This window comes from Phocoena phocoena, chromosome 11 (genome assembly GCF_963924675.1).
Source record: "Phocoena phocoena chromosome 11, mPhoPho1.1, whole genome shotgun sequence".
Taxonomy (NCBI): Eukaryota; Metazoa; Chordata; class Mammalia; order Artiodactyla; family Phocoenidae; genus Phocoena; species Phocoena phocoena.
This window is the reverse complement of record NC_089229.1, coordinates 62432587-62448373: the sequence shown is the minus strand read 5'-3', so window position 1 is coordinate 62448373 and position 15787 is coordinate 62432587. Positions and strand designations below refer to the sequence as shown.

Here is a 15787-nt window from a genome sequence, read left to right as displayed (position 1 = left end):
TCCATGCTGCAATGAAAGAGTAGAATAACAAGGTAGATGAGACTGCTTTCCATAATAGAGGAACAGGTACCATCCTAAGGGAGTTAGAAAAAGGTGACTTCCTCCCAGCTGTGGCCTCAATTTTTATGGAAGAGGTGACAGTTGAGTTGGACTAAAAAATGGGTAAGATGTAGCCATATAGAGATATTTGGGAGGTGGAAGTAGAAGGGGGGACATTTCAAGTGGGAAAAGCTACATATGGAGCATGCTGATTAGGAGGGGAGAGAGAAGAGATACAGTATCCTACAGTTGAAAGAACCTTTGAGAGTATCTCCTCACACATTGCAGGAGTCAGAGAAAGAGTAGGAAATGAAGCATGGGGAAGAGGAGCGGTTTCCCTTTTCTCCCAGGGCCCCTCAAATTAGTAAAAAACAAAACAAACAAAAAAAAAAACCTTATTCCTTGAGCATACATGCTTTCTTGCTCTTTTCTAAAGTCCTTCCCATTTTGTTTTTTTTAATCAGCGGTTAAGAAACCCTTGTGAGGAGTTAGAGGGAATCTTCTCTCTCTGATACACAGAGCAAGATAGGGACACGTGTGAAGAATTAGTTATATACACCATTCTTTCCCTGAAATCCAAAAGTTTGTCACCATAGCTAGAAACTTGGGGGAGGGAGGAAAAAGAGGTTTACAGTGGTATTTTGGTATCTTTGGGCCACTTGGGTGGGGAACAAAATGGCTAGTCTAAGTACCAAGACTTAACTATTCTGTCAGGCTGGGTCTCTGTGGGGACAGGGGGTCCTGGGTGTGTTCGGTCTGGGTGGCAGGAGAGACACCAAATTGCATGACCCCCTCAGGTTACTCAGCTTTATCTACCCAAACACCTAACGGGTCTAGGCAGGACCTCCGGTAAGCGACAGGGAAACGTTGATTTCTTGCTTTGTAAGACCCAGCCCTCTGTGGTATGTGGCAAGCATAAACATGATGAAAGCGCTCAGAGGGTTAGAGAGCAGTTTGGCAGTTCTCTGTTCAGTGGTAAAAGCACACATCCTATGACTCAGCAGTACAAATTTTCTGTACCTACCCTAGAGAAACACTTACACACGTGCCAGGGAAATGAGTATAAATATGTTCCTTGAAACATTGTTTGCAATTGCAAAAAAAAAATCTGTCAATAATAGGGAAATGCCCAAATAAATTGTGGTACAGTCATACTATAGAATACTATGCAGCAGGTCAAAAAAATTGTATAGATCTCTCATACTGATGTACATAGATTTAGCTCTAGAACAATTTAAGTGAAAAAAAAGCAAGTTGGGGCTTCCCTGGTGGCGCACACCTGCCAATGCAGGGGACGCAGGTTCGTGCCCCGGTCCAGGAGGATCCCACATGCCGTGGAGCAGCTGGGCCCGTGAGCCATAGACCCGGAGCCTGTGCTCCACGACGGGAGGGGCCACAACAGTGAGAGGCCCACGTACCGCAAAAAAAAAAAAAAAAAAAAAAGCAAGTTGTAGATATGTGTATAGTATGATGCCTTTTATGTTAAAAATACTTTTATGTTTCTCTGGGGATGAATATATATGTAAACACATGGGAAAAAGACTGGAAGGATCCATGGCAGATTCATAACAATGATTATCTCTGAGGAGGAAAGAAGGGAACCAGGTTTGAGAATAGGTAGCAAAGGAGGCTTCAACCTTATAGTTAATATTTTCAATTTTTTTCAAAGAGCATGTGTTTGAGTATTGTATGGTTAAAATTGTTAACAGAATATCAGTTCAGTTTTAAAATGCTAAGTATGTATTAGGTATTGATTACTTTTTATCTTCCTTTGCTTTTCAGAATGTAATGAATAAGATGCATACAATTAGTGTACCCTACTCTGTTATGAAGACTTGCCCTCTCTCTTGGGTCCAAAGAGTACATGCCCACAAAGGTAGTTACACACAGCATCTAAGCTTTGATTATGTGACTGTTGGCAATTTCAGGGATTTTCAAATTGCTCTTCTAGCGACATAATTCTATGCCTTGGTGCCTTGACAGATTTTAGAGTTTGGTTATTAAAAAATCAGATATGTTGTCTAGTTCATCTCAGTTGATGTCCATTCTTAAGAATTGTGCCTGAATCTGGGCCCTGAATTAGATTTATTGGGTGCTTTGGTGTTCGAAGCTTCCTTGGCTAGGATACGAGGCCTGCCTGCAGGTCACAGTGAGCAAGGCAGTCGTGTGTCCAGTCAGTCGCCACTGCCTCAGAGCACCTGGAACAATTTCTTTGAAACCTTTTTTATTTTTCTCTAAGTGAAAATCATGATTCCTAAAATAAGTAAAAATGTTTTTGTTATATTAATATCTACCAAATTTAACGTGTGTATTGACTTTATCTCTTTCGCATTTATAGCCAAGGTTGCTTTAGTAAAATGCCGAGACTTGCACTGGGCTATGATGGCACATCGGGACCAAAGAGATGTGAGCTTGAGCTCGCTTCGCATGTTGATTGTGACGGACGGAGCTAATCCCTGTGAGTATTTCTACAGTGTCAGTCTGGGAATATCCTTTTCTTTGGTAGTCTGAGGTTTTCATCCCCTTTCTGTAAGCTTTTTTTTTTTTTATATCTGTATTGAGAGATAATTCACATACCATAAAACTTGCCCATTTAAAGTACCCTTCAATGGGGGACTTCCCTGGCGGTCCGGTGGTTAAGAATTTGCCTTCCAGTGCAGGGGGTGTGGGTTCGATCCCTGGTTGGGGAGCTAAGATCCCACATGCCTCCTGGCCAAAAAACTAAAACATAAAACAACAGAAGCAATATTGTAGCAAATTCAATAAAGACTTTAAAAATGGTCCACATCAGAAAAAATCTTTTAAAAAAATTTAAAAAATAAAGTACAGTTCAGTGGTTTCAGTATATTCACAGAGTTATACAGCTATCGCCATTGACCTGAATTTAGAACATCATCATCCCCAAAAGAGACCCCATACCCATTAGTAGTCACTCCCCATTTCCCATCCTCTGTGCCCTAGTCTACTCCCTGTCTCTGTATGTTTATCTATTCTGGACATTTCGCATAAATGTAGTCATGCTATATGTGGTCCTTTGTGACTGGCTCCTTTCACTTAGCATGTTTTCAAGGTCCCTCCTTGTTGTAGCCTGTGTCTGTACTTTATTCTTTTATGTTGCCATATAATATTCTATTGTATAGATACACTATATTTTATATAGTCATTCATCATTTGATGGATCTGTAAGCTTTTAAAACCACTCCATGCTCACTCATTTAGGTCCTTTCTCTATCATGTAACTAAAAAGAATTATGAGAAGGTAACTTGATATAGCCAAGTGTCTGGACTTTATGTAAATTCCCTGTCACCAAGTCTAAGGAGTTTGCAAAAGCTTTTAGAGATCTTACTGTGTTGCCTGCTTTTCCTGACAAGCATAAACATCTTGAGCCTCCACAGGGTAGAATCAGGTAAAGCATTAGATACTACTGTGTTCTTTGTCATCAGTGGATTTTTGTCAGTAGTCACAGTGATCATCTTGGTATAAAACACAGACCTCAGACTGACCTTAGTAAGAAACAAGTCAGAGAATACGTAACAGGATGGAACTAAGAGTATTAGTAACGCACTGGCTAAACTGCAGTAGTTACTTCAGGAAGAGTTGCTTGCTTCCGAACTGGCTACCTGTTGCCTGCGGTGCATCTCTCCTATTGATTGGGCAGTTTGGTAGGAGCAGCCTTATTTTAAGTTGTAACTTTCAATAGTGTCACTGACCTTTCATGGGCTAGATGAGCATTTGTTTGTCCTTGAAACCTATCAACCATTTCACAGGCACAGTAAAATATTTGCATGGAATTGATGATGTACAGATGTGTCAGCTTTCTGTTCTTTACCAGTTTCCTGCAATAATGAAAATCATGTTTTCAGTTTTCAAGTTGATCTGTTTCAACTCCTCAGGGTCTGTGTCATCCTGTGATGCCTTCCTGAGTCTGTTCCAAAGCCATGGTCTGAAACCTGAGGCCATCTGTCCGTGTGCTACTTCTGCCGAAGCCATGACTGTCGCAATCCGCAGGTATCGTTCAGAATGTTGGTGCTCTTGATGTATGTTACAACTCTGGTCAAATGTGCAGAATGGACCAGGTGATGACAAGGGGTGTGATCTAATTTTCTGCTTCGTAATCCTGAAAGTGAAAATGACTTTGTAAAGCAGTTTGAAGCATCTCATTTATTTTTCCCACTCTTGCCCTAAGTGTAACTGGTAAACTGAAATTTTACTTTAGTTATTATCATCTCGTATTTGTGAATTAGTTCTTTTTCTGTCTTGTTTTGCCCTTCAGAATCCTTAGTTAGCATCTTAGACTACAAGTAGACTGTTCTTGATTGTAGTTTATATATGCAAAGTACCTATATAGAGAGTACACCCAAGCCAGTATATTCCTTTTATTTATTTTTTAATTGAAGTATAGTTGATTTAGTGTTGTGTCAGTCTCTGCTGTACAGCAAAGTGACTTGGTTATACACATATATCCCTTCTTTTTTTTTTTTATACAGTAGGACCTTGTTGTTTATCCATTCTAAATGTAATAGTTTGCATCTACCAACCCCAAACTCCCAGTCCATCCCGCTCCCTCCCCGTCCCCCTTGCAAGCCAGTATATTCTTAACAACTGATTAAAATTTACTTTTTCCATCTGAATGAAAGTTCACCATGCTTTGCACATGTAAATTAGATTAATTTGGCATGTTTTGGGTAGAGAAAAAATGCGGATTTTTGTGTGTGTGGTAGCCAGAGGAAATTTCCTTTCCTACATGTTCATACTTTTCTCTTAGTATCATTTTATTTGCCAAATTTCATGAGTTTATTTTGTTTTCAGGCCTGGAGTCCCAGGGGCCCCTTTGCCGGGAAGAGCCATTCTCTCCATGAATGGATTGAGCTATGGGGTAATACGGGTCAATACTGAAGATAAAAATTCAGCACTGACGGTTCAGGATGTGGGACATGTAATGCCCGGGGGTGAGTTCTCAGGAGCATCATTGGGTGTTTCATGAAGATTCGTCTTTAGAGATAGTGGAGCCTGATAAAATATGAGATCCAAAACCAGGAATCCAAAATCTAGTACTAAGTCACTTAATTTCTCAAAGCCTCTCTAAGAGTTAATCATACTTATTTCCGGCAGAAATTGGATGATTTAATTGTGACTGTTTCAGTTACAGTTGTTCACATAGAAAGCTAAGTACTGAGTGATACTAAAGTTGTCCGGTTTTCACTGTAATTGCCAAGACGATGGGCTGGCAGAAAGTTAAAGGGTACATTGTTTCCTGCGTGTTTGAATTTGATCTGTGTAAGGGTAAATTAATTTAACCTGTTTCTTTGGACTTTGCAGTCATCTTGAATAAGTCACTGTCTTTAAAAGCTTCGGTCTGCAACTATTGTATGTTTTTATTTGCTGAATTTAAAAAATTCTTTATTATCGGGTGAAAGGTGGAAATTTCAGATATACCTATGTAGCATCAGGTCTGTTTTTAACATTCCTGTTTGGTATTCTTACTTAATGCCACTCAGTGAATGTAAAACTTTCGTGGGTTCATAAGGATGAGACTGTTTTTTCGAAGGTTTTCCAGACTGTCCCTTGACTATACTTTCTGTACACTAGGGATGATGTGCATTGTGAGACCCGATGGACCTCCCCAACTCTGCAAAACAGATGAAATTGGAGAAATCTGTGTCAGCTCCAGAACAGGAGGCATGATGTACTTTGGGCTTGCTGGTGTGACAAAAAATACATTTGAGGTACGTGACGTTAAAGTTTCATGGGGAACGTGTTGCGTGAGGTCAGTGTCACTAGGGCAGCTGAGCTGGCTGATGGGAAATAGCACAGCGTAGCTGTTGCGAGTGTGTGCTCCAGAGGTAGACTGCCCGAGGTCCAGCCCTGACTGCCATGCACTAGTTGAGCTGCCTATCCTCTCTGTGCCCCAATTTCCTTCTTTTTAAAATGTGAGTAATGATAGTATCTACCATAGGAATGTTGTGAGAACTAAATGAGTTCATGTTTATAGAGTGCTTAGACCAGTACCTGGCACACAGGAAGTGCCCTTGTTTATCTCCTACATATATAAAGAGTAAGAGGCCTCACAGAAATTCACCCTGGTGAGTGTGCCATGGTTTGAGTGTATAAGACCCAAAATTTAATTCTGAGAGTGCAGTGAGAATGGATCCATCTCTCAAGAGTAGACTCGAGTTAACCACGCTTGTAAAGACTAATGTAAACCAGAATGCCAACTTCCTAATGAAAAATGAAAACCTGGCTTGTCACGGGGGCAGATTGTTGCCGTTATTCAGTCTTTCAGTGAGAGAAATATTTATTGAGCACCTTCTGCATGTCTGGCACTATTCTCCATGCTTGTGGTACATCAGGAAAATACATAAAACTCAAATAGCTCATATTTCAGTGGAACTAGCACATCGTTTTTCTGAAGGCGGTTCTGCATGTGAAGCCAAATTGTAATGAAAGTTTGCCTGGTGAGCCTGGAAATCAGAACAGGCATAATTAATTGTCTGTATTTCCTAATTGGGATTAACCTGCCTCGGGGTACCTTTTAGGGAAAAGAGAACTCCAGTTTATGGGCCATGTCCCCTTCACACTAGACAGGGCTTATATGACCACTGCCAATTTTCAGTCTTTGAGCTTCCCTTTTCTATAACCTAGACTAATGGTTCTCAGTCTCAATATGGCAGGGCACATCTGTCTACCATCCCATTTGAAAATCAGTGCATGTAATTATGTCATAATAGATGTAAATGGCAGGAGAGTGTTATCTATATGTGTGATGTGATGTGGTGGCTCAAAAAGGCTCCATCATCTATGTTTACACAGCCTAAAATGGCATAATATATATTATTAAATGTCTGTTATTACCACCATCATCATCATCATCACCACCATCACCACCATCACCATCACCATCACCATCACCATCACCATCACTATCACTACTACATTCTTGGCCTACCTTCAAAAGTTGTGACCAATTCATAAACTCTTAAAGCACATGCTTACTGCCGTTCTCTTGGTTTACTTTCACAGGTGATTAATCTCTGCTGAGTTTTTATACATTTTACTAATTTAAATCTCACCTTATTTCTCTTTTAAGTGCTTGGACTACATATGTTTCCAATATCTGTGTTTTTCTTCATTGCATTTCCCTTATATAAATAAGATCTTCAAGCAGTGTTTGAAGATACTAATAATATTTTATTACGTTGCCTCCCCTGGGAGGGCAAGTGCCTAGCTGAAATTCTCAGATTTGATACTAAGCTGCTAGGTCCATAGTGATGAAGAAATTTTGAAATCTGCAGGATAAATTTAATGGCAGTGAAGTACAATAATAATACTAACCAAAAAAGGAGAAGAAAACTGTTGCACTGGTTTTGCAAATTAAAGTTTCTCATATTTTTCTTACTGAATTCTTATATTTAAACCCTGAGAGAATTTTTCAATGTGGTTAACACTTCACTAGAACAAAAGATCTAAAAATGGCTGCTTAGAAAATAAAAGTGTATTTTAAAAATAAGCTACTGGGCTACTGGTAGGGAATTCCCTGGCGGTCCAGTGGTCAGGACTCCTTGCTTTCACTGCTGAGGGCCCAGGTTCATTCCTTGGTTGGGGAACTAAGATCTCACAAGCCGCGTGGTGCAGCTAGGAGAAAAAAAAAAAAGCTTCTGGTGAGAAAAACTTTGCAACACATATGAATGCAAAGAGCTAATTTTCCATTGTCATCTCTTACTAGCTATTTGATATGAGGCAAATGAAACTCTCTGTGCCTTTCTCATCTGTAAAATGAAAATATTAATTCTGTTTCAAGGGTTTTCTTGAGAATTAACTGTATTTACACCCATGCCTGGCACATGATAACCATTTTATAAATGTTAGCTCTTGTTATAGTTGTTCCCTGTGTAAAAAAAGAAATCTTAAAAATTAAAGGGAAAAATCCAATCAAATAGAAATAATAGACAGGAGACATGACTAGGCTATTCACAAAAGAAATACAAATGGCAGTAAATTAAGGAAAAGAAATTCATCCATGTTAGTAATAAATAAATGCAGCTAAAATAATAGTGGGATTTCTTTTTTTGCTTACCAGATTGGCAAAGTTTAGAAAAATTGATAACATTTAATATTAGCCAGAGTATGGGAAAAACATTCTAATACAGTATTGGTGGAGTGTAAATTGCTATAATAATTTTGTAGGACAGCCTGTTAAAATTGAAAAGACTCATGCCTTTTGTACAAATGCACAGAAATATGTACAGCAGTATTCAGTAAAGCACTGTTCATATAGTGAAAAATTAGAATGACCTACCTAGCCAGAAAGACTGGTTACGTTTTAATAGCTGATTCTGATGGTTTCCTGAGTACCGACTCTAGGCCAGGCAGTGTGCTTGCATCTACACATCTATTTATATTCCCTTGATCTTTACCCTAAGCCTGTGATAGGCGTTGAGAGTTCCATTTTATGGCTAAAGAAACTGAGGTATAAAGAAATGCAGGAACCTTCCCAAGGCCCACGTTACTAGTAAGTGGCAAAGACAGACATTGAACTTATATCTGACTCCAAGGGCTATGTTATCTCGTTCCACCATGTGATGGTATATTATAGAACTCTTGTACAAAGAGAGCTAGATTGACTATTACCAACTTGTAAAGGTATCCAAAATACATATACTATACGAAACACATATAATATATGAAAAAGCAAGTTACAAAATAGTATATATAATATGATCCCTTAAAAAAATTCTTAATATGTTAATATGTGAATCTAAAAAAGTCCGCAGAGATAAACAACAAATTATAAATGTTTGTTATGTCTTAAGCAGGTGGGATTACTGGATTCACTAGCTTTTATAATTTTAGTTTTCAACAAGCATGTATTACTGTTTTAAATTTTTTTTTAAGACTTTTTAAAAATCAAATACTTTTTTTTTAAGCTAACATTTTCACTTTTTTCTGTCATTTAGGTGATTCCAGTGAATTCCGCAGGCTCTCCTGTTGGGGATGTACCATTCATCCGGTCGGGATTACTGGGGTTTGTAGGGCCAGTAAGTGACACTTTCATATTTGTTTTGGTGCATCTGATCCAAATATTTGTACTTTAGTTCACAGAACAAATTCTTATTAGTCCAAGAGTATTACAGGGCCACTTAACTTACATTTAGAGCAGTTCCTGTAAAAAATGTCATAAAATGAGTAATGTTTATTGCTCCAGTTACCCAAATTCATTTTATTCCTTCAAACTAAGACATTATCTTTTATTTTCAAAACTCTTTTCACTTATTCTTCCTATGTTGCATTGATTTGATTAATATATTTCAGTAAGTGAGAAGAGTGCTGAAAAAGTTACCCTCAATTGCAAAGGGAAACCATAATAGTGTACAAATCATTTTCATATGGATTATCAGTACTGCACCAGGTGTAACAGTAAATTCTCTGAATGAAAACAGTTTGTTTTTCAGCAGGTGGTATTTACAGGCATTGGGTTTACAGAGACAATTAGGATACAAAACCTGTTCTCAAAGAGCTCACAGTTAGTTTCATGAGCCGGTGAGGAAGGCAGAGAAGCAGAGCATGAAGGGCTTTGCATGACATAATGGGAAGTTTGGATTTTATTTTGTAAGTAATAGACCTTCATTATCATAGTTGAGGCCACATACCTCCCTCCATCTCTTAATTACCTCCTTACCCTCTCTTTTTTCTCCTCATAACAGTTCAAGTTCTATAAGAAAAGATCTAATTTTATTTTCTTTCTTCCCCACCATTTATGGGTGACGGTGGGGTTGAGGACATACCTCTAAGAGAATCACTCTCCTAGAAAGAGACATCTGCACCTACTGTCTTGACTTCTTCACTCAGCACCAAAAAATTCTCAGAGACCCAGCTCCTTTTAGCTTCCACTCCACTATTGAGGTCGAAGATGGAGCTCCAGCCATCACATCTGCATTCCAGGAAACAGGACAGAAGAAAGGGTGTAGCCCTACTATCTCTTAAAAGAAATTCCCTGAAGCTGCTGAGCAACACTTCTACTTATATCTCGTTGTTCTGAACTAGTCACCTGGCCACACATAGCTGCAAGGGAGGCTGAAATGCATGCCGAGCTAGAAATTCTACTACTGTGAAAGAAATGGAAAAATAGATGTTGGAGGACCAGCAGAGACTGTCTTGTTCTCTTTATTCACTTCCACAGTAGGACTTTTCAGACTATGTTGAAAATGGCTGATTTTCTTCTGTCTTCTGGGATGACAGAAGGATGGGCCAGTAGCTTCTTGAGACTAGAGATTATGTCTTACTTACAAAAGCCTAGTCAGTGTATGGCACTACATTGTGCTTAGTAAATCAATTAGTGACATTCAAATGGAGATGACTACTAGATAATTCAATATATGTAAATGGTCCAAAAATTTAGGAATTCTATAATGAATGGGAAAAGTTAATTTGTTGCAAATGGGTCTGGGAAAATTATTGATAAAAATTATGTGAAATAATAGAATTATTTATACAGCGATGCTTTGAGGACATTGACAGCAGACTTTCCTGCAGCTCAGTTATTTTTTTGGAAAGGAGAGGCTCCTACAATTCCTTAGACCTTTCTATATTAACTTATTTCTAATATTACCAGATGGAAACATTACCCTTATAAATCTGAGACATTCATTCTCACATTAAAACTGTTTTACTCTCTTCCTAATTCCAGTGTTAAATGGTCTAACAATTTTCTCCTCTGCATCCATCCATGAATAAGTACAGAAAATGAACTAATACATAATCATGGCTGGAAAAAAGAACTGTGCTCATTTGGCATCCTAGTTGCTTTCTTATAAAATTCCTCCATGGGACTTCCCTGGTGGTGCAGTGGTTAAGACTCCACACTTCCACTGCAAGGCGCACAGGTTCAGTCCCTGGTCGGGGAACTAGGATCCCAACGTGCCTTGCAGTGCGGCAAAAAAATAAAATAAAATTCCTCCCTAAGAATGAATATGGGGCTTCCCTGGTGGTGCAGTGGTTAAGAATCCGCCTGCCAATGCAGGAGACACGGGTTTGAGCCCTGGTCCAGGAACATCCCACATGCCGTGGAGCAACTAAGCCCGTGAACCACAATTACTGAGCCTGCGCTCTGGGGCCCACGAGCCACAACTACTGAGCCTGCCTGCCTCAACTACTGAAGCCCATGTGCCTAGAGCCCGTGCTCCGCAACAAGAGAAGCCACCCCAGTGAGAAGCCTGCACACTGCAACAGAGAGTAGCCCCCGCTCGCTCAACTACAGAAAAGCCCGCGCACAGCAACGAAGACCCAGTGCAGTCAAAAATTAATTAATTAATTAATTTTAAAAGAATGAACATGAATGGATTCCCTTCTTATATACTATTAAGACCACATTAATTGTAAGATGCCACTGATTCTGAGATGTCGAGATGTGAAACACTTTTTTAGAATCCATAAAATATGATATTTTCTTTACTACAGTTTTTATGAGATTTATTTCAAGGCAGGAAGTAAAATGTCTGTTTTGTTATTTAAATTACGTAAATCATTGTTACCTTTCAGGGCAGCTTGGTTTTCGTGGTTGGAAAAATGGATGGGTTACTGATGGTTAGTGGTCGAAGACATAATGCTGATGACATTGTTGCTACTGGATTGGCTGTTGAATCAATAAAGACTGTTTATAGGGGAAGGTGAGTAGTACAAAGTTCAAAGGTTAGCACTTCTGGTGGAATCTAAAGATACCTCTGTAGGGTGATTTGAGTTGTATTCTGTAGAGGCTCTAGATTAGGTTGTTTTTGATTAAGTGTAGCAGAAACCAGGCTCTGAATATTTATCTTAAAATGTCTGGTTCTTTGGCTGTAATTGAGGGGCTGTAACCATATCCTGTATTTCAGTTTTTAATCACTACTGTTTGTTGAATCCTGAAGACTAAGGAGAGATTTCTGAAACACTGAACTTCCTACATTCCTTCAATACAGAAGTCACCCCATTCAGTCTAATTGAGATAGATGCTACTCTGTAGGAGTTTACATCTAAGAATTGTTCTCTTACTTGACTCTAAATTATTACCATTTCAATGTAGAGATTGACATAGTACATAAGCGCTAATTTCAAATTCCATGGATGAAGTCAATTAGATTACCCTCTTTTCTTTGCTTATTAACTCAAGAAAAGATATTTGGCATATATTTGAGTAATTGATGTCCTGTTCAGTAGTTTTCAGTCATGGATATATGTCTTTAAAGCAATCCTGGTGTCCCTTAGTTTTTGAAGCAGTAGAAAAATTAAACCACTAGAGAAGCAGTTCCTGAAATGTATAGTTTTTTGTAATGGTGTGGCTTCCTGTGAGATGTAAACTCCATGGGGTACTGGACCTTCTGTCTTTGGTCACGGTCACATCCCCAGCACTCGGCACAGCGCCTGGCACGCAGTAGGTGTTCATTAAATATGTGTGGATGAAAGGAAGGGAGGTGGTCAGACTTGCTGGCGTTCTCAGCCCTCCAGTGCCTTCCCGTTATTTCACACATTCATTCAGCAAGCGTTTATTGGGTGCCAACTGTGTGCCACCGTTCTGGATGCTCAGGGTGTGGCAGTGAACAACACAGGCCACGTCTCTGCCCGCGGGAACTCACATTCTCATTGGGGGAAGAGCAGGTAACCACATAGGGAAACAGATACTAGGTGAGCTGGTGATGAGTGCTGTGCAGGAAGGACACACGGGGTGGTGGTGCCTGCGGGTTATACGGGGAGTCTGGGAATGCCTCACTAGCAGGGGGATGTTTGAGCCGAGACCTCACTCAGAGCAACCCCTCCCCCTGCCTCCAGGTCCTCCGTGACCACCTGGGTGGGTCTGACCTCTCCCCACCACTCTCTGCTTCACCACCCTGCTCCAGGCACACTGACCTTCTTGCTGTTCCTCAAACCTGCCAAGCTCGTTCCTACCTCAGAACCTTTTCGCTTTCCGTTCCTTCTGCCCGGAAACCTCTTCCTCCAGATCTCCGTGCGGCTCGCGTCCTCACCTCATTCAGGTCTCTGCTCCAATGTCCGCTCCTCAGGGAGGCGCTGCCTGCCCCACCACCACCCCCCGACCCACACACTGCTCCGCCCCCACCCTGCCTCGGTCCCCCGGTGTATAGCGCGACGTGATTGTTGTCTCTGACACGCAAGCTCCACAAAGACAGGGACTTCAGCTTATTTATCGCTATGTCCCAACATTCACGACAGTGGCGCTTAGTACGCGTTTTTTGAGTCCTCGTTTTGATGGTAATGATTTTGACGTTTTCTTTTCTAAACTACTCCTTCCTGGGCAGTGCGGTGGGGATGTCTCCTCTCTGTAATTCCAACTGAGCAAAGCAAATAGGACTGGTTGTGAAGGGAGTCCTGATGTGTTTGATCTGTCTCTCTTAGAATTGCTGTGTTTTCTGTGTCTGTATTTTATGATGAGCGCATCGTGGTGGTTGCGGAGCAAAGACCTGACGCTTCCGAGGAAGACAGTTTCCAGTGGATGAGCCGTGTGCTACAGGTGAGCGCACCTGGGGTCTCTGTCGGGGAGGTTGACTTTGCTGTCAAAGGCAGCAGAAGCCACTGCTGAAGCATTTTCTTCAGTGGACCAGTTATGTTGCCTTTTTTTTTTCCTGCCAGTAGCTACTCAAATATTCTAGCTACTGTTAGCAAAAGCAGATAATACCACGCCTCCTCGTGTACCACAAAGTATTTTTCTGCTCAGGTTGCCAAAAACAATTGAATTTGACCTGCCTCAGCAAGTTCTTTCATTCTTTTGTGCCTGAGTGTTAACTACCCATGAACGTTTTAACTGTCCAAATGTGGAACACATCTTTGACATAATCAGTCCCCATGTCAACAGCTGCAGTCTTACTGCATGCTACAAGTGGTGCCTAGAGTGTGAGGAATCCAATATGAGCTGCTGTTCTTACTTTGAAGGAGCTTTTACTGTGGAGTTAGAGATCTAGGTGAAGTAAACCACTAGGGAAGGAGGAAGACATGGGCTCAGTATAAGGGAAATGTTTCTAGGGGAGAAGGCTAGGATGATGAAGAGAGCCTAGTATTCATTTAGAATCATACTTTGAATCCCACCTCCACTACCTACCACATAAGTGCCTTTAGGCAGCTTACTTAAACTTACTTAACCTTATTTTCTCGTCTGTAAAGTGGGGATAAAATTATCTATATTACAGAGCTATTGGAAGGTTAATTGACGGTAATTAGGTAATGAATTGAAATATTTAGTGCCTGCCTTCAGTACAACAAGATGATGGCGATCATTATTAATATAAAAAAGAACAACCATAAGCATATCTCCAGTGAGGAGTTTATCTTAAATAACATTCCCTTTCACTCTCGGTCCCCTCACTCTGCTCTATTTTCTGATTAGTATTTATCAGCTATAAGTGTCTTCATATGTATTGTTTTCTACATCCACTATAATAGAAGACCCATGAAAGCCAGGATCTACTCTCTCTTGTTCCTGTTAGTCCAGAACCAGATGGCTGTGCCAGCACATCATCAGAGTAGGCTCAGCAAATACTTGTTGGATAAATGGATGGTCCAGAGAAAGCGTGGACTGTCCTTACCATTCAACTTATATGTATTGGGATTGTTCCCAGTGTCTATAACTTGTCTGCTTGGGGCATTTGGATTTATTTATTGCCAGTTAGTAGTAATGTTGCAGAAATGTTGTAAGCATGAGATGAGTGATAGCACTAGATGACTTTTAAGATTCTTCCTGTCTGCAGGGTCTGTGATTCGGAATTATCAGTTGGTATAGCATAGGCTGTTTATAGTGCAAAAATCAGAGAAAGGAAAGAGATTACTGAAGATAGACTAGATAGAAAAAACTGTGAAGAAAGTGGGACTGGGTGATCTCTGAAAGACGGTTAGTAATCAGACCCGCAAAGAGAATTTTTTTATACTGTTCATATTTTCAAACACACTGCTTATTTCATTCAGAAAGAACTTTGGGGGATAGTGGTAGAATCTTGTGGTGAATTATGTATTTTTTCCAGTTACAGGAAGCAAATTTCCCAGGTTGCTATTTTTCCCTGAAAAGCAACTATAGGAATTAAATGCAGTGCTAAACTTACTAATCCAAATTTTTGTTAAAGTCATTTGGGGTCTGATTTGGGTGTGAAATAAGAAGGCATTATCTTATATGTAGCTTCTCTGCTTGGGGTACTTGGATCCATAGTAGAACATTAAGAACTCCATATGTTCTGGTAGGTTAGAGCCCAGAGGTTGTTTAATTCCAGGTCTGTGTATGATATAAACTAAACACCTAACTCAACACCTTCTAAGGAACGTCGTCAGTGGATGACTTACCAGGTGGCGTATTTTCAGTGAGGAATCCAGGCTACACATGATACATTTGCTAACTTCCTGTATATTCTAAGATACTCAAGACTTAGGAACTGTTACAGACTTCCCATTTCCTAGTTATCTCTGTTGGTTAGTGGATTAGTCTGAAGAATATGCTTTCAAGTTTATTCCTCTGCCCTTTTAAGTCATTTTACTAAAAGGCTTGTCTGTCTTTTATGACTCTTGGTCCATTCGTCTTCTCAGGCTGGATCTCCTTTTCAGTAAGATTTGTGGGTAGTACAAAAGAACCCTCTCAACTGGCATGTTTAGAAATGGTATTGATGGTTGGTCAGTTAGTTTTCAAAGGTGATTGAAGCAGAAAACCATAACAATGAGAAATTCTTCAAGTATTAAATTTTAACACAAAACATAACAAGTGTGCCTTTATTTGACGCAGAGGCG

The 15787-nt window shown here is 40.0% G+C and overlaps 1 protein-coding gene across 1 annotated transcript in view; it reads left to right on the top strand.

Moving 5' to 3' along the window:
* DIP2B (disco interacting protein 2 homolog B) overlaps window positions 1–15787 on the top strand; it is a 239676-nt gene that overhangs the window by 189251 nt on the left and 34638 nt on the right. Inside the window, exons 15-22 of the mRNA XM_065887981.1 lie at window positions 1822–1915; window positions 2378–2497; window positions 3934–4048; window positions 4850–4989; window positions 5630–5766; window positions 8995–9075; window positions 11576–11703; window positions 13421–13535. Of these exons, the coding sequence (XP_065744053.1) occupies window positions 1822–1915; window positions 2378–2497; window positions 3934–4048; window positions 4850–4989; window positions 5630–5766; window positions 8995–9075; window positions 11576–11703; window positions 13421–13535 (930 nt within the window). The remainder of the gene's footprint in view (window positions 1–1821; window positions 1916–2377; window positions 2498–3933; window positions 4049–4849; window positions 4990–5629; window positions 5767–8994; window positions 9076–11575; window positions 11704–13420; window positions 13536–15787) is intronic.